Here is an 18,413-nt window from a genome sequence, read left to right as displayed (position 1 = left end):
TATTTTTCACTACTAGTTTTAGCTATAAAACCTCGTTTCAAGATGTCCTGTATCACTTCACACTCGGCAGAGAGGAGCTGTCTTGGTATGAGGGAAAAACACTTGGTAAGATTTCCTGAAATAGAAAAAAAAATCTCTAGACTTTGAACAAATGAAAAATATCCTAAAACAAGTGAAACGCTCATTTCAAGTCAACCTGATAATTTGCCTGTTAATGCTTCTTTCAGTGTTTCTCATTTTGAGGGAAAAGATCCTAAAACAAGAGAAACTAAAGAAGAATTGAACAGAGTGGCAGTGTACATGGTTTAGCTGCTGGCGGCGGCTGTGGTAGAGCAGGTTGTCCAGTAAGTAGAAGGTTGCTAGTTCATCTTCCACTTCATCCTGCTCATTCAGGTAAATGAATGTTTGGTGGTGGTCTGAGAAGTTGTTGGCAGGGATTGGTGCTCCCTCTACCTCTGCAGCAGGGGATTTGTTAGGTTTTTCTAATGAAACTATTAATATTCTTGAATTGAGAAGAATCATCTTGTTTTAAGATCTTTTTCTGACAAAGTGAAAAAGAAACGACTTTGAAAAGAAGCATTAACTTGATCGTTTTGAGGGTTTTTCCACTTAATGACGGAGGTGAAATGAATGTTTTACAACTTGTTTTAAGATATTTCTAACTTGTCTAAAGTCCAGATATGTTTCTTATTTCAGTACATCTTAGCAAGTGTAATTATCTTACTGTACTGCAGATTATTTACTGGATAACAATTTCATTTCTACTTGTATAGAAACACCCTTTTCCCTTTGCTTTGGACTTATGTTGTTTGGCTTCATTAACTTTCCATCTGAGAAATAAAAACATCATTAATCTTATTATATATTCAGCCAAATGACATATCCATTAATGTTGACTCATTATTCAAAATCTACACTTCTTGTCTTTAATAATGTGGTCAAACAATATATTTAAACTATTATTCCACTGATATGAAGCCAATAAGACTTTAGATTTATGTGTTATTTTTCATGTGTTTGTGTAATACGATATTATGAAACGCCGCTTCTGAAAGATTGTAGCCCCCCTGGCAGCTGTATTGTATTGTACTGCACTGTTAGTCTTTGAGTAGTTTACAAAAAAAAAGTTGTGGTATGAGGAAGAAGCATATTTTGCAGTACAAGGGAAAATAAGGACCACTACAAGCCTGGTTGTTGAAAAGAGGAGAGATTCAGTAGTCCTGACTAGGTTGAGTCTTGGTCACTGTGGACTTAGGAGTGGGCTGGCTCTGACAGGAAAGCATTCGGATGGGAAGTGTGACTGTGGAAGCACAGAAACAATTAAACATGTTCTTATGGACTGCAAGAACTATACCTGGCAAAGAAAGAAACTGGGAGAGCTGGGAGCTATCAGAATGTCAGTTTTTAGTGTACAGACACTGCTGCAGCTGGACTGTTGGGATAAATTCGAAAAGTGTTTGACTATTTGCATCAGACTAACCTTTATAGGTGGATCTGAATATTTTATGGTATCTGTGAGTGATCAGGTAGAATTTAACTGCGACAACACTAACCGGTAGATGGCAGCAATACGCCGGAGCTGCGTCTAGCCTGCTTGATCCAAAGAAGAAGAAGAAGAAGAAGAAGAACGAAATGCTTCCGGTTTAGTCTGCCCGCTGCAAGCCGCATCACTGCTGGAGGATCCATTTAACTTCTTTTCAAGGTATTACTGCAACATTAGTTGATGAAAACTTTAAACTATAGTTGGAGACTTCGACGTATCTTGGATTCTGACGGTTGTACGTTTCTGTCTGCGGAGGTTCAGCTCGCTGGGGAGGAACGACGGCGTGGAAGAGGGACCGGACAAAGACTCGTTATCGAGGGACCCTGGTCGGGAAGGAAGGTGAGAATTAACACAGCTTGGTGTGTGTTACGTGTTTGGTTTAATCAGCGAGTGGTAATATTCCTGTGAACTGTGTGGTTGTGATGTTTGGTGCATTTCAGGATTGATTTTAAGGTTCTTTTAGTAGTTTATAAATGTCTTACTGGTCTTGGTCCATCTTATTTATCAAACCTTCTTTTAATTCATGAACCCTCGCGGACCCTGAGATCCTCTGGTTCTGTCCTTTTAGTTGTTCCAAGGGTGAGGACCAAGACATTCGGCGAAGCCTCTTTCCGTTGTTACGGCCCTCGTCTGTGGAACAGTCTGGAGGCCCTCAGGGCTGCAGAGAACATTGATATTGTTTCCACACAGCAGCATCAGGCCGGTTGCTTATCACTTTTAGTATTTCATAATAACATTCAGTTCGAGACAGAAATAAGAGAATCATGTTTGTATAGAATGGGGAGGGAAGGCTGCTTGGTGTGTGCGGCTGTGTGAAATATTTTGGTTAGTGTTTCTATTATTATGTATTCCCACTTTGTTTTGTTTTATATGCATACATGTTTAAATGATGTAAAGCACTTTGTGTTGCCTGTGGCATGAAAGGTGCTTTATAAATAAAATTTGATTTGATTAGTGACGTTAAGTTGGTGTGGCAGACTGGTGTCTCGTGTCGAGATCAGTTGCTGTACCACAGCAGGTATCCTCGACAAACTGCATCCCTGACGCGGGAGCGCGCACTCCATTAGTTTTTGATCGTGTTTATTGTGTTGGATTTCCACTGCGGTCAATCCATGGATGTATTATAGAACTGGATAACGGACTGAAAATGGCGGCCCATTCATTTCTATGGAAGTTGCTCACCCAGCGCATACGCCGAAAAAGTTCTCAGGCTTCCGGGTTACTTCCGCATATTGGGCCCATAGAGCATGCGCAGTAGTGTCACCTCCCATCATGCTTCACGTCACTGTGAACGAGCAATGCGCAGCCCAGTGACCTGATCCAGCGACGCGCGGTCACGACATTAATCTGCAGTATGAGAGCTGTACAAACTCAGATGATTTTCTACGGCACACGATCGGACCTCGATGTAAAGTAATGATATAATATACGTGGAAAAAGTTGTGTAGTAATTGTTAAAATGATGGTTTGTTTTAATCTGATGAATTTCTATATGGGATTCGTAATAGCCCAATATAAGTCAGTCTATATTGTATATTTGTATAATCCCGTGTCAAATTTTCACGATGACTTACAATTCCTACCTTTATTCATGAATAATTTTAGGCACTTCTTTTGTAATAAATGTTAGAAGTCCTTGTTAATGCATTATTTCATTGTGCTACCCATGCATATTCTCTTTATTTTTCTGCTATTCCCTTAAAGAAACTTAACTTTAACTTAACTTTTACGAACAGCTTTCCCATCATATTGAAGTCAACAGCCGTCCTCCTCGCTCCCGACACAGCATGACCGCTCTTCGGCAGTGCATGTGCACAGCCGTGACGTCACCGGAGAAATAGAGACTTTTCTGTGGCTTTTATGGCCTTTTGAAAAATAATTGACGGATTAAATGTCCATGAATTAAAAATATTGAATAGAAAGATTAGTAATTAGCTGTGTTTAAAGCTGAAGACGTCCTGTCAACAGTTTTACAGCCGTGTCTTTTACCATTGTGGCCTATGGGAAAAATGCTTTTTGGGCCCCATGGGATTTTTTGTTGCAGTACCACGAGTGGCCACTGGGAAAAATCGGCGTGCCGTCCTTTTTCAGTCCGTTATCCAGTTCTATAATACATCCATGGGTTAATCTAACCGTTTCTCCTTTCCATGTGTCAAGCTTACCGCTCGTGCATTTCGAGTGCTCCCATAACTATTTCCGGTTTTCAAAATAAAACACTGGCTTATTGAGAGGAAGTTAAAACATATAAGTCGGTATAATCAAGTGCAAATTTAGTTACTTGGGTTATTCGTTATTCGTTATTCGTTATTTTTTATTTGCACATCGAAATCACAATACAAAAAAAAAAACTTTAAAAGATGGATAAAAGTGCAGGAGAGAGGCAGAAAGCCAAAAAAGGCTTGTTTGGAAGCCTCCACCTAATACAAATATAAGAAGGAAAAAGATAATAAACAACAATAAATAAACAAAAAAAGAAAAAAACAAAAAAAAACTATCAATGGGACATGATAATTGATTTTCTTAAATATTTCTTAAATGATCTCTCTGATTTACTGTTTACAACATAAGAAAACTGGTTCCACAATTTACACCCCCTATATCTAATACAAAACTGAGCTCTTGATGTAACACATTTAAACAAATGAAAATGATGATTTTGACGGGTATTGTAATTATGAATCATAGCATTGGTAGTAAAATATGAAATGAAATGATCAGGCAAAGTAGTTTGATTAAACTGAATTTTAAACATAAAAATACATATTTGGAAAACATTGATATCATAAATATTTAATAAATTTAATTTTAAAAATAAATTTGCAGATGATGACAATGGTTCCGAATGGGTTGCAAATCTAACAAAACGCTTTTGTAAAATTAGAATTTGATTTAAAGTTGAAGGAAAAGTGCTTGCCCACACAATATTACAGTATGAAAGATAGGGATAAATTAAGCTATAATATAAAGCAAGAGTACATTTTAAACCAACAGAATGACTGACTTTTCTTATAATACCTATAGACTTATTTGCTTTACTCATTACCCATCTAACATGCTCCTTCCAATTCAAATGCTCATCTATAATAACACCCAAGAATCTAGTGGATGCCACACGACTGATTTCAACTGAGGCAATATTAATCGTAAGACTAGTTGAGAATGTTTTTTTACCACTAAAGATCATGTAGTTAGACTTATTAATATTTAATGCTAATTTATTTCTCTTGAACCATTCATTATAAGCAGATAATCCCTCATTTACTTGTTTCATGAGGGCATTCGGATTTGAATGGGAAGTAACTAAAGTGGTATCATCAGCAAACATGATTGGAAAAAGAGCATGAGAGACTGTACACAAGTCATTAACATAAATCAGAAATAATAATGGACCTAATATTGAGCCCTGCGGAACCCCACAGTGTATATCCATCTTTTTCGATTGGCAGCCATTAATGCTGACAAACTGAGATCTTTTAGTAATATAATTTTGCAACCATTTAAAAACAAGTCCGTGAAAACCATATTTTTGTAATTTTGCAAGTAAAATGTTATGATTGACTGTATCAAATGCTTTTGATAAGTCTAAGAAAATACTGCATACAAATATGTTACTATCTAATGTAGAAATTATATTATCAATTAAATGAAGTACGGCCATATACGTACTATGATTTTTTCGGAAACCGTATTGATGTTTATAGAGAATGGAGTTATTATTTATATGACAGATTATTCTTTTATAGACTACTTTTTCCATTACTTTAGAGAAACATGGCAATATAGAAATTGGCCTATAGTTATTAAAACACTGTCTCTCACCTGCCTTGAATAAGGGGATTACCTTTGCTACTTTTAAATCTTCCGGTATGACGCCAGTACTTAAAGACAATGAGATGATATAAGCTAGGGGCTGCAGTACAAACTGTTTTATTTGTTTCACAAGCCAAGCAGATAAGTCATCATGCCCAGAAGAAGATAGTTTTAATTCATCAATTATTTTACTTATTTCTTGTATATCAGGTGGGTGAAAAGATATAATTTGAGGATAATTAGATGTTATATATTCCATTGGATCACCCATTGCAATTGACATTTTTTCCACCAGCTCGGGACCAGAATTAACAAAAAATGTATTAAAATTGTGAGCTATATCAATTGAATTTTCATAAGTTTTTCCATCATCTACAAATGCCAAAGGCATAACATTCCTGGATGATATATTTTTTTGAAGTAGATCATTAATAATTTTCCAAGTACCTTTAGTGTCGTTAGAACTACTTTTAATTTTATCTAGGTAATACATCCTTCTTGCAGATCTTAAAGAATTTACATACTTATTCCTAACTTTTTTATAATCATTCAAAGCAAGGGGAGAAGGATTAGATAAATATTTCCTGTAAAGTTTAATTTTCATTCTTGACATTTTTAATAAGTTGGATGTAAACCATGGTTTTTTGTATTTTTTAGTTTTATTTTTACAGTAATAATTAACTGGAAAAGAATCTTTGAAATGGGTTGTAATAATATGCATGAAACATTTATATGCATCATCCACATTACTTTCCATATATACCTTATCCCAGGAGGTTTTACTTAGTTTATATTTAAATTTGTCTACATTAGTTTTGCACATATTCCTCATCAATATTTTTTTCTCTGTTCTGTGCTTCTTAGTTATAGAGGAACAAACCTGAAATATAGGAAAGTGATCAGACAAATCTGAGTAAATTACTCCGGATTTAATATTGCAATCTATATGGTTTGTAATTATATTATCAATCAGAGAAGTAGTTTTATCTCTTACTCTTGTTGGCTTATGAATTAATGGAACAAAATAATTTGCATAAAGAGTATTGATAAATTCATCAGTTTGTACTGCATTTTTACTTCTTAAGAAGTCAATATTGAAGTCCCCTAAAATGTAGCAGAGCTTTTTTTCAGAGTTTATCAAGTCAAGAGTTTTAGATAGACTTTCAATAAAGTCCTTGATACAAAAGTCAGGTGGACGATAAATTGCTCCGACAACAACATTTCTTTCCACAAAAGGACCAACTAGCTCAACAAATAGGGATTCTTGTTCCTCCTTATCTGAGCTGAGCTTTAAATCATCTCTTATTTTGAACTCAAAATTTTTATGAATGAAAAGAGAAACGCCTCCCCCTAATTTATTCTTTCTTAAATAATGGCAGGACTGGTAATTTGGTAGCTTATAGAGTTCACATAAGTCTTCAGTAAGCCAAGTTTCTGTTAAAGCAATAACTGAGAAAATATGTTCAAAGGAGTGTAAAAAGTGAATAAACTCATCATAATGTTTTGATAGGCTACGTACATTCAAATGAAAAGTTGAAAAAACATTAGAGGATGTATTGATAAAAAGTTCGTCCAAATCATTTGTACTATAATACTGACAAAACTTTGAACCATTTAAATTAGAGTAAAAATGAGCATCAGGATCAATATCACTGTTAAAAGACTCAGCAGAATCTAATATGTTAGTTTCATTGGCACACAAAGCACTAGCCATGGAGGAAAAAAAGAAATTTGACCTAACATCTGCAAAAAAAAACAATATCAAGCATTTTTCCCTGCTACCACCAGGCAAACTAGACATTTGCTTATGTAGCTTGAGGTACCATGCGGGGTGGATGAGTAATCAGCTTGTCATATTTCAAATATGCAATTTCACCTCTTTCCCGCGCTGCTTTCAGGGCTGGAAAAAGCTCTCTCCTTTTCTGTCGAACATTTTCAGGGAAGTCCTCATTTATGAAGATCCCTGTTCCTTTTAGCCTTCTTGCACAACCCAAGACAGCCAGTTTATCCTTAAGTCTTAGAAAACTCACCACAATAGGACGCGGTTTGTCAGAGTTGGCTGATGTAAACTTGCCAACTCTATGAACCCGATCCAGCTCAATTTTGACATGCTCCAACTGAAGTTTTTCTTTAAAAAGCTTCCTTATTTGGTCTTCACAGTCAGCAGCAGTTTCCTTTCCAGGTTCCTTAATGCCATCGATTACAACATTATTGCGTCTTGAAAGGCCATCTAGAGATTCAGTCTTTTCAGAGTATGCCAGAAGACTTTTACAGATGGTGTCCAGTTCAGACCTGAATTCTTTGCAATCCTTCGTCAAAGCAGAGGATGAAACTTTAAAATCATCCACATCTTTTTGAGTCATTTCTAAACTCTGTTTAAAGTCATACATGGTTTTTATCAGGTCATCTATTCTCTTGTTTGAAGAGTCCACAAACACCTGAAGACATGATTTAAAACTTCTTTCTTGTTGTTCAAGCAGAGTTTTATAGAATTCTTTTTGCTGGTCTAACAGATCACGCACCTGCGACAAGGTGACAAACTCCTCAGTGTTGGTATTATTCACCTTTGGAGGCATGATGGATTCAGAGGCCTACAAGGCCCAAGCCACTTGTGAGGAGCAGCAGGCCCAAAAAGAAAAAACTCTTAAGATAGTTTCTGATAAGCCAAAGAGAAATAAATCCACACTCTTCAACTTTTTAGTGATCCAACAGGATGAATAGATCTGTGAATTTTTTCACAGATCTATTTACATGATCTAGATCCCATTCAGCTAACATGCTAATTTTTAAATTACAAAATTCACAAAGGCTATTAAGAGCATTAAAATGTAATAAAAGAGGCGTATGTCAACAAGTCTGTATGGTTATATGATCCTGCACTTAATTTGATCAAACAAGTCATGTGACATGGAAGCTGTTGAGCTAAAATGCTAATATTTACACTAAGGAGAAAATTTTAAAAATGTGCAGTGTTAAAGGTCCCATATTATACACTTTATTCCCAATCTGAGACCATTCATTAATATCTAAATGAAATATTTCCGCCATGGTATGGACAAATCGACCCTCAGTTTGAGTGCAGCGGCTTCTCTTCACCTCCCTCTTTTTAGCAGCTTCAGAAATGTGCCGTTTATGGTGGGCGGAACCCTGGTGGAGCAGCTCAGCTGTTGGCTCCGCCCATCGCATCGCCCGTCATGAGGTGATTGACAGGTTAATATATTTTCAAGCTATCAGACTAATAAGGCCGAAACGATAAAATAACTTCCAGCTCTTACCTCTCCAGCTGTGTCACGGACAGTTGGTATTGAACCTGGCTTCAGCTTCAAACGGTTGGCGAAGCCTGCTTTCCATGCCCCCATGTTGTGGAAACAGTCCTCTTTGAAATGCTGGCCACAGACATGCAAAACCTTTGGAAGTTTTCCGGGTACATTTCCTCCAAAAATAAAATTAATCCACTCAGTCCTCGTGGGTTCAGTGGATGGAAGTAAAAAAACGTTTTCGTGTTCATTTATGCAGCCACAAACAGAACAGTGCTTCTGTCGCTTAGCCATGTCCGCTAACGAGGGTTGCCGAAGAGGGAAAAACACTGGGCGCTAGGTGATTTTTAGAGGGCGGGCTTTGAGAGCCGGTAGACGGGTCCATCGCTCTGTGGGGAGTGGTTATTGTCCCTTATGACGTCATAACGTACACGCTTTCAAACAAGCTCATTTCAGCGCTTACTTCCCTAGAGGTGGAGCAGGGGGGAGAGAGAGCGCCTGAAAGAGTTTCACACTTACGGGTCTCCTACACATGCGGGGGGACCAGTATGACTGTTCCAAAACCATTAAAAAGTGAATTTTGCATAATATGGGACCTTTAAAATGTAATAAAAGAGGTGTAGGACGTTCTGCCTTAAGTTTTGCATTTTGCAAGGTATCCTCCCGAGTATTTTTGAAACTGTAGGAAGAATTTTGAACCTCTCCGTTATCTTATGTCACCTGACTCCCTCGGGTTTCTTCTGTATCATTTTAAAATATTGATTGATTGATTAATTAATTACTATTATATATTTAACTGTGAACAATATAATGAAACCAATAAGGATGGAAAACTATTTATTAGGGCTGTCAAAAATAATGCGTTAATGACAATAATTAATTTATATAATTAATTGCGTTAATTTTAACACAACGCATGTGTGGCATGACAAGCCCCACACATCCGTCATTTTTCTGTTATGATGGCGGGACTTGGAGAGACGCAAAGTAAAAGACCAGCCAGTTTCCAAAATGAACTTTTTGACTCACCGGCCAAGTAGGCCGATAGATGGAAAAAATCCACCGGCCAAACATATTATTTACTGCCCAAATTATTAAATTATTTTACTCACACATACCTCTACGCACGTTATTTTTTTAATAAAATTCTGTTGTATCCAAATTGAAAGTGGAAGTCACAGCAACATTAAATAAAAGCAACAAGAAAAATGGTTTTATTTGATAATGTGTTAATGAATGAATTAACTAAAACCTGATCAGACTCGTCCCCCTTTACTTTTCATGCTTTCACACAGTCCGTGAAGTCTGGCCTCCGGCTCCTAACAGTCCTTGTGCCCCAGCATTACAGCCTTGGTGGGATCATACTCCCTGATTCTTACTTCTAATTTTATTGTTTATTCCTTTAAACTTAACAAAAATTGATAATTAAATTTAAAGCTGATTTATCCGATTTATGAGAAATCAGTAATACTGACTATAAATAGCTTATCAAAAATAAGTAAAGCTGATTTAAAATAATGAATTTAATAACCGATCAATACAATAAGTCTCATTATTAAAAAAAGTTAATTGGTTGACAGCAGTTCGTAGTCACGCAGAGTCACGTCACGCCCATTATGCAGCTGTCGTTACCCTTCAAGTTGAAAACAGCTAAGCTAACAGGCTAACATCACGTCCAACAGAGTGCTGCTGTGCTGACAGCGTGGCACGCGCAGGTGTATTACCGCTTACAGTTGGCACGCGCAGGTGTGTTACCGCTTACAGTCGGCACGCGCAGGTGTATTACCGCTTACAGTCGGCACGCGCAGTTGTGTTACCGCTTACAGTCGGCACGCGCAGGTGTGTTACCGCTTACAGTCGGCACGCGCTGGTGTCTTACCGCTTACAGTCGGCACGCGCAGGTGTGTTACCGCTTACAGTCGGCACGCGCAGGTGTATTACCGCTTACAGTCAGCACGCGCAGGTGTGTTACAGCTTACAGTCGGCACACGCTGGTGTGTTACCGCTTACAGTTGGCACGCGCAGGTGTGTTACCGCTTACAGTTGGCACGCGCAGGTGTATTACCGCTTACAGTCGGCACGCGCAGGTGTATTACCGCTTACAGTCAGCACGCGAAGGTGTGTTACCGCTTACAGTCGGCACGCGCTGGTGTGTTACCGCTTACAGTCGGCACGCGCAGGTGTGTTACCGCTTACAGTCGGCACGCGCAGGTGTATTACCGCTTACAGTCGGCACGCGCAGGTGTGTTACGGCTTACAGTCGGCACGCGCAGGTGTGTTACCGCTTACAGTCGGCACGCGCAGGTGTGTTACCGCCTACATTCGGCGTGTGAGAAGCGAGTGGAACTGGGCTGTGAAGCAGACAGCAGGCGCCGCTTTATCCAAACCTTCACTTTACACTGAACTTTCTGGTTGGCGCTGTAAGCTGCTGATTTATCCTCCAGTTCACTGAGCTTTCTTTTAGAAAGCTGGCCGTCTCCTTCTAAAAATCTCCACATATTTACTTGCTTCATTAGCCTGAGCTAAACGGTAAACAGAACTGAAACAGTGCAGCACATTCTCATGTCACGTGCAAGCATATGCGTCAGTGCATGTTTGTGTACGTGCGCGTCGTTCATTCATGCAGACAGCAGAGGAACATGAAGAAGAAATCCACCAAAAGGAAGACTGAAAAACATTATTAATTTGGTCCAAACATTTACTCGCCATTTGGTGGATAGCCCTGAGATTTACTCATCAAACAAAACATTTACTCGCATTTGGCGCCTGGCGAGTGTTAATTTCGGACCCTGAGATCAGCCGGCTGGCTCTATGTATGGATTTGAGAATAAACACACTATTAATGGAGCAACCATGGACATCTCCTCCATGGAGAATGTGGGTGTATTGAGACAACTCTTTCCTGGTGAGAGGGTTCCTCCTCACTTTTCCTTCATTCTTTCTGTAAACCTTTCCTGCGTCCTGCACCAACATGGCTGCTCTAGAAGATCTCTTCTCGTCTCTGCGTTGGTGCAACAGCTGCTTCTTCCCTCTCCTCTCATGTTGCTCCTTGAAGCTCTACCTGAGCTTTCAACACTCCAGGTAGATGAGGTCTACCACGATTTCCCCAGTGATACAGCTCCATTAATTACAACTATGGTAATATCTAATGATGTACCTCTGGTTGACTCTCTGGAAAAGTGCAAGACGGAAGTGTGTTGTTTTAACATTCCAGCAAAGAAAGTGCCAAAAACATGTCCACACACACACAAATGCCCCTTCTTCCCCACAGCTGCCTCTAGCTAATTATAGACTGCCACCCTCTCAAGTCTCTTTTGTCTTCATCAGCAATTGCACATGAGCAGGATGAAAACTCCAACAAGCACACGCCATTGAGAACAGTACAAAACACCAGAGGTGCTGCCATGAGTGGCATCAACTAAGGCGGCTCAGTGTCACTTCCACCACATTTAGAGAGGAAAGGTATGTCATTACAGGGGAGAGACATCTTCAAAAAATCTAGCCAGTAGGCTCCTAGGTACCTTCTCATCAGACTGGAGACATGAAGCGGGGGCTGGACAAGGAACCTGCTGCAGTGGAGGAATACTGCAGACTAATGGATGTTAACCGCTATCCATGTGGTTTCCTTGTTCATCCCGATGCACCATGGATGGGCTCTTCGCCTGATGGTATTGTGTTTGACGCATGGTGGCAGCCAGCATTCAGCCTTGTAGAGGTTAAATGCCCAAATGTGGCAAGGTATGTAGATTGTGATGGCACTAGGGCTGCAACTAATGACTATTCTGATGGTTGATTAGTCACCGACTATTAAAAGGACTAGTCGACCAATCGGATTATGTATCTGAAAATTATTAAATGGATCTTATTTCACTTTCAGCTTTGAAATTTTGCATGAGGTTGTTGTGTAAGTCCGACCTGCCTCCTCTTTAAATGTTCCAGCATTGCAGACGTACTTCCGTGGTACACTAGGCCCCTTTTACAAATCCGACATGTATTTAATTAATTTTGTAAGTTTAACGTGAAATTATTTCAAACTTTTGAAGTCCTCTGCCGCCGTTCTATTCCCCGGTCGGCCGCCATGTTTTTCCCCTTGCGGGCTTTATTGCGCATGTGCAGCTCTCAGCAGAGATAAGAAAAAGCAGATAAGAAAAAAAGCCGATGTCTCACTCTGTAGTGTTTTTTTTTTTCTTTGCGCATGTGCATTGTGCAAATCTAAGCAGAGATAGGGAAGAAGACGATGTCTCACTCTGTAGGGTTTTTTTTTTTTTTTTTGCTGACAATAGTCGACGGGTGAATTAGTTGTCGACTATTTTCATTGTCGACTAATCTTTGCAGCCCTAGATGGCACAGAAACTGAGGAAATCTCATCCTTAATTTTGCCAGATCCAGGGCCAAATGTTGATTTCTGGACTTTACTGATGTGATTTTGTGGTCTACGCACAGGAGGACCTTTTCCTTCAGAGGAGTCCCAGAGATAAGGAGGTCACAGAAAAAACTGAAGAAAAAGTTGGCCATTTCTTTTTTTAACTTTTAACCTGCCTGCTTCCCTCGAAAGATAGACCAAGAGTTCCCCTGTGAACAGAAACATTTCCACTCAATTTTTGTCTCAGATATCACCTCAGGCATGATCATTTAATCTCATACCGTCTGTACACCCAACTACAGCTGAAGAAACTGCAGAGAAATTAATACATTCCTCATGCACTTTTTTCTGCCTATTGTAATGTTTTTTTTTTACAAATCTAATGAGCTCAAGTCAAACATGTGTGGTATCCACAGAAAGTCCAGAATCTCAGCTACGAGCTCAGTAAAACCATTTCTATCTAACATACACAGTTAGGACAACAATAGTAAAAGACCAGGTACACAAAGTCTGAAGCATATGTAAACACAGATGATGTTTCCCCATGAACACGAACCAACAACTCCTCTACTGAAAGCTCACATCTCATAGATTCCACAGCTGGAAGTTTCATCTCGCTGTGACCAAGATTCACCGAACCAGAGACAGAAGAAGACCCGATTTATGCTTTACGTTTGTAAAAGTCAGAAAGCATGTCTTACCTTTGCTGTCTTGCCAAAATTAAAACAAAAAAAAAAGTTTCCCGTCTTTTTGGAGCAGATTCACGATGTTCTGCCATCTGCATGGGTTTAGACAAAGAGAAACGTTGGTTCTTTCTTAAGTTCCAGACAGAAAACGTCTCTTCGTTTTAAAAAACCCGCTCTCTCCTGATTACATCAGACGCACCGCTGCAGCAGGGAAGGGAGACATGGGGTGTGTCCCAGTTCAGGGTCTGCACGCGGTGCGCAAAGTACTGTCCCGATTCACAGAAGGACCCTCCGACCCTCAAACGAAGGCTGCTGGTGACGCATCCTTCACGGCCTCTTTTCTCCCACAATTCATTGCGCACAGGACAGTGCTGAATCAGCAACCTCAGAAGAATCGTATTAAGTTTAAAGTTTTTTTTTTTTTTTTTTTTAAAGTACATTTTTTTTTATGACACTTTAGTTACTAACGTTACAAAACCAAGTACATTGAAAGCATGTTTGTTAAATGGTGACATTAAAATTCTTTAATATTTGATATTAAATGAGTTTTAAGGGGTTAATGAAGTGTGTACCTGCTGAAATACAATGGAGCCTCAAACGTTTTTTGTTTTTTTTACTGTTGGTGTTGCCGCTTTATGTTAGGCGTCCACTGAAGTGTCCTATGAGTAATTTCAGAGGTTTAGGTGATTCAACGTCCTGTGTTGTTGCTATGGGAAATTCTTGTTGACTAGGTAGGCTGTCCCATTTCACAAACGTTAAGCAGACTTCGAAGTGTGTAGACCCTGAATTGGGTCATGTTTCTGTCATCAAAGCCAGTTGGCAGCAAAAACAAAACCAAACTTAACAGCCAATTAAAGAAATTAACGGCGTTAATTAAGCGTTGCGTTAACGCACGATTAACATGTTAATGTGTCCAGCACTAATATATATATGTGTGTATAGACAGATATGTTTTTGGTACATACATAAATATTAATACGTCTCTATATTTTCCATCCATCCATCCATTACCTTGACCGCTTATTCCATTTCGGGTCGCGGGTGAACTGGAGCCTATCCCAGCATTTTAACAGGTGAGAGGCAGGGTACACCCTGAACAGGTCACCAGTCTGTCGCAGGGCCAACACAGATAGAGACAAACAACCATTCACACGCACACTCACTCCTAGGGAGAATTTTAGAGTGTCCAATTAACCTAACATGCATGTCTTTGGATGGTGGGAGGAAGCCGGAGAACCCGGAGAGAACCCGCGCATACACGGGGAGAAAATACAAACTCCACACAGAAAGGCCACCACCCTCAAGGTTCAAACCTCCCCCCAGCTGAGATTCGAACCGGTGACCTTCTTGCTGTGAGGCTGCGGTGCTAACCACCACACCACCGTGCAGCCCTGTCTATATTTTATAGTTTATATGTACACACACGGGATTGGTATGATATACTATAGTGTTACTACCTCTTTTCAAATCCAGGGGAATTGGGATCAATAACAAAAATGAGCCGGACCAAACATAAAGATAGGAAGAGAGGAAGTGCGGAACTGTAGGCGTCCAATAACAGAAGAGCAGGGGTTGGTCCCACCGAAGAGTAAGCTGGACTGGAGGCGACCAATCAGGGAGGCGGAAGAGGGGGGAGGTCACTGCCGCATCCACAGCCAATTGCAGAGAAGCAACCGAGCAGCAGAATGTAAATTACCACAACCACCAGCCACAGGCCTGGGGATGTGACAATAGGAAATTAAGTATTACATACTTTATTTATAGTTTCAGACATTAATGCATGTATATTTGCATATATTGCTCTGTATAGTAAACACTATATAAGAGTCTGTTTTATTGCTATTTATTTTATTCCTTATTTTATTACTTTTTACTTATCCTAACACTTGATGTGGACCTGAAGTGCAACACAGAGAGACTGTCTGTTAATTATAACCATGTCATACCATACACCCATCAAATAAGTTTAATACTACAATTTAAGAAAAAGAAGAATGTAACAACTTAAAAGATTTTTTTTTTACATTGGGGACCCACTGAATTTCCAGCTATGGGTGCCAGAGACTCACTACATTGAGAACCTGTCAACATCACTGTTCAGGCTCCTTCAAATCCAGTTTTGTCTTTCTTTTTTCTTTCAGTGTTACCTGCAACAGCTGTTGGTGATTGAAGAGGGGGTTCCCTGGAAATGGAGTCTGGAAAAGCTGGATCCAGATCCCCTCTGCTTAGAAGAGGAACCAGAGGAACTGTGGCCCAATCAGGATGCGAAAAGAGTGATAAAAGTTGGAACGTGAACAGGGCACATGGGTCAGGTGTAAACGATGATGTAGAGTGTAACATTGCCAACAACTCCCTCAGCTGCTCTGAATGTGGTGAAAAGTTTCACGACCAACAATCTCTCCAGAGACATTTAACAGAGAATCCTTTGAGTTGTTTAAAGCAAAAGAAATGTTTTAAAGTAACACGAAATATAAATTTGAGTAGAGGAGTTCACACAGGGACAAACGCAGTTAAATGTGATGTTTGTGGTCACATCTGTAGTCATAAAAGAAAACTTGGGCTACACATGAGAATTCACACAGGAGACAAACCATTCAGCTGTGAGGAATGTGGACAAAGATTTAGTCACAAGACACACTTAAACCGACACATGAAAATCCACATAGGAGAAAAGCCATTCAGCTGTGATGAATGTGGACAAAGATTTAGTTACAAGTCAAGCTTAAACAAACACATGAGAATCCACACAGGAGATAAACCATTCAGCTGTGATGAATGTGGACAAAGATTTAGTGACAAGTCAAGCTCAATACGACACATGAGAATCCACACAGGAGACAAACCATTCTACTGTAAGGAATGTGGACAAAGATTTCGTCAAAAGACAAGCTTAGACCAACACATGAGAATCCACACAGGAGACAAACCATTCAGCTGTGATGAATGTGGACAAAGATTTAGTCTCAAGTCAAACTTAAACAAACACATGAGAATCCACACAGGAGACAAACCTTTCAGCTGTAATGAATGTGGACAAAGATTTAGTCGCAAGTCAAGCTTAGATTTACACACGAGAATTCACACAGGAGACAAACCATTCAGCTGTGAGGAATGTGGACAAAGATTTAGTGACAAGTCAAGCTCAAGACGACACATGAGAATCCACACAGGAGACAAACCATTCTACTGTGAGGAATGTGGACAAAGATTTCATGTAAAGACAAGCTTAGACCAACACATGAGAATCCACACAGGAGACAAACCATTCTACTGTGAGGAATGTGGACAAAGATTTAGTCTCAAGTCAAACTTAAACAGACACATGAGAATCCACACCGGAGACAAACCATTCAGCTGTAATGAATGTGGACAAAGATTTTGTCGCAAGTCAAGCTTAGATGTACACATGAGAATCCACACAGGAGACAAATCGTTTGGCTGTGATGAATGTGGACAAAGATTTAGTCAGAAGATGAGCTTGAACCGACACATGAAAATCCACACAGGAGACAAACCATTCAGCTGTGATGAATGTGGACATAGATTTAGTGACAAGTCAAACTTAAACAAACACACGAGAATCCACACAGGAGAAAAACCATTTTTCTGTGATGAATGTGGACAAAGATTTAGTCTCAAGTCAAACTTAAACAAACACACGAGAATCCACACAGGAGAAAAACCATTTTTCTGTGAGGAATGTGGACAAAGATTTAGTCTCAAGTCAAACTTAAACAAACACACGAGAATCCACACAGGAGAAAAACCATTTTTCTGTGAGGAATGTGGACAACGATTTAGTCAAAAGACAAGCTTAAACAAACACATGAGAATCCACACAGGACAGAGACCATTTCCCTGTGAGGTATGTGGTGAGTTATTTAGGTGGCGTCGTTCTTTAAAAAGGCACATTCGTGTCCATGCAACATAGAAACGGCACTTTGAGAATGCTTTCCAAAACTTAAAGTGCTTTATAAAAATAATTTATTATTGTTACGGAAGCCGGTCATTGCTGCCCCCTGAGGCTCGTCATGCATGCAAATGCCAGTCCCTGATGCCTGTTCGGAGTGGCTTGACCAGACGCACCCTCGTCTCCTCCCCTCTGGTTGGCTTATCACCCAGCCAATCGCATCGCAGCCATCTTACATAGTTTATTAGAATTGCTGCACGTTTTCTTATCTCGATAAGTACGCCGGTTTATGCTCAGCTTTTTATTTTGTGTAAAATTGGTTTTGTTTTCAACTGGCTGATTTTGAGTTAGACCTTAGTGGTTCTATTGTGTTTTTACTTTGGACAGCTTCACTAAACCCAGCATTTGTCATTACCACTGGTTGTTTGTTCTCCATTTCCTTTTACAACAATAAAACTGCTTGCTTCCGTTAATAACATCTGTCCACAGTTCTGTTCTTTTGTTACGCCTTCTCATACCCCTATAGTGGGTCGTAAATAAATTGGGGGCTCGTCCGGGAGCTTTTTTTCTTGTAGTATATTTAGCACAGTTGTTGTGGAGCAGTGGACTTTATTGTTCTGATCGGAGATCGAGATGGCTACGTCCTTTGACTTGGACTGGTTTCTTGCGGCTCCTTCCAGTGTAGCTCTTGACTGTTGCCGCAAAGCTGATCTTTTTCCCTGTTGGTCTCGAATCAGGCCATCTAGAGCCAGATTAAGGCTCTACTGGTGGAGCAGTTGGAAGCTTGTGGGGTGTTGGAGGTGTCTGCAGAAGCAGAATTCAGACTCCCAGCCCGAAGATGGTT

At 39.7% G+C, this 18,413-nt stretch overlaps 1 protein-coding gene across 1 annotated transcript; it reads left to right on the top strand.

The window, feature by feature from the left end:
• Nucleotides 1-1,586: 1,586 nt before the first annotated feature.
• Nucleotides 1,587-18,219, top strand: LOC121641656 (zinc finger protein OZF-like). The gene is made up of 4 exons (XM_041987931.1): nt 1,587-1,702; nt 1,799-1,882; nt 15,801-17,198; nt 17,451-18,219. The coding sequence occupies exons 3-4, from the start codon at nt 15,848-15,850 to the stop codon at nt 17,588-17,590; spliced, it is 1,491 nt and encodes a 496-aa protein (XP_041843865.1). The 5' UTR covers nt 1,587-1,702; nt 1,799-1,882; nt 15,801-15,847; the 3' UTR covers nt 17,591-18,219.
• The last annotated feature ends 194 nt before the right edge of the window (nt 18,220-18,413 follow it).

Source organism: Melanotaenia boesemani, chromosome 6, assembly GCF_017639745.1.
Source record: "Melanotaenia boesemani isolate fMelBoe1 chromosome 6, fMelBoe1.pri, whole genome shotgun sequence".
Taxonomy (NCBI): Eukaryota; Metazoa; Chordata; class Actinopteri; order Atheriniformes; family Melanotaeniidae; genus Melanotaenia; species Melanotaenia boesemani.
Note: the sequence above shows the minus strand (reverse complement) of the source record. Positions and strands in the feature narration are given on the sequence as shown.

Bases quoted from the DNA above. Each gene is read 5' to 3' on its own strand.
- LOC121641656 (XM_041987931.1), top strand. From the start codon at position 15,848: ATGGAGTCTGGAAAAGCTGGATCCAGATCCCCTCTGCTTAGAAGAGGA. The intron at 17,199-17,450 runs ATAGATTTAGTG...AGGAATGTGGAC, and splicing joins CAGCTGTGATGAATGTGGAC to AACGATTTAGTCAAAAGACA.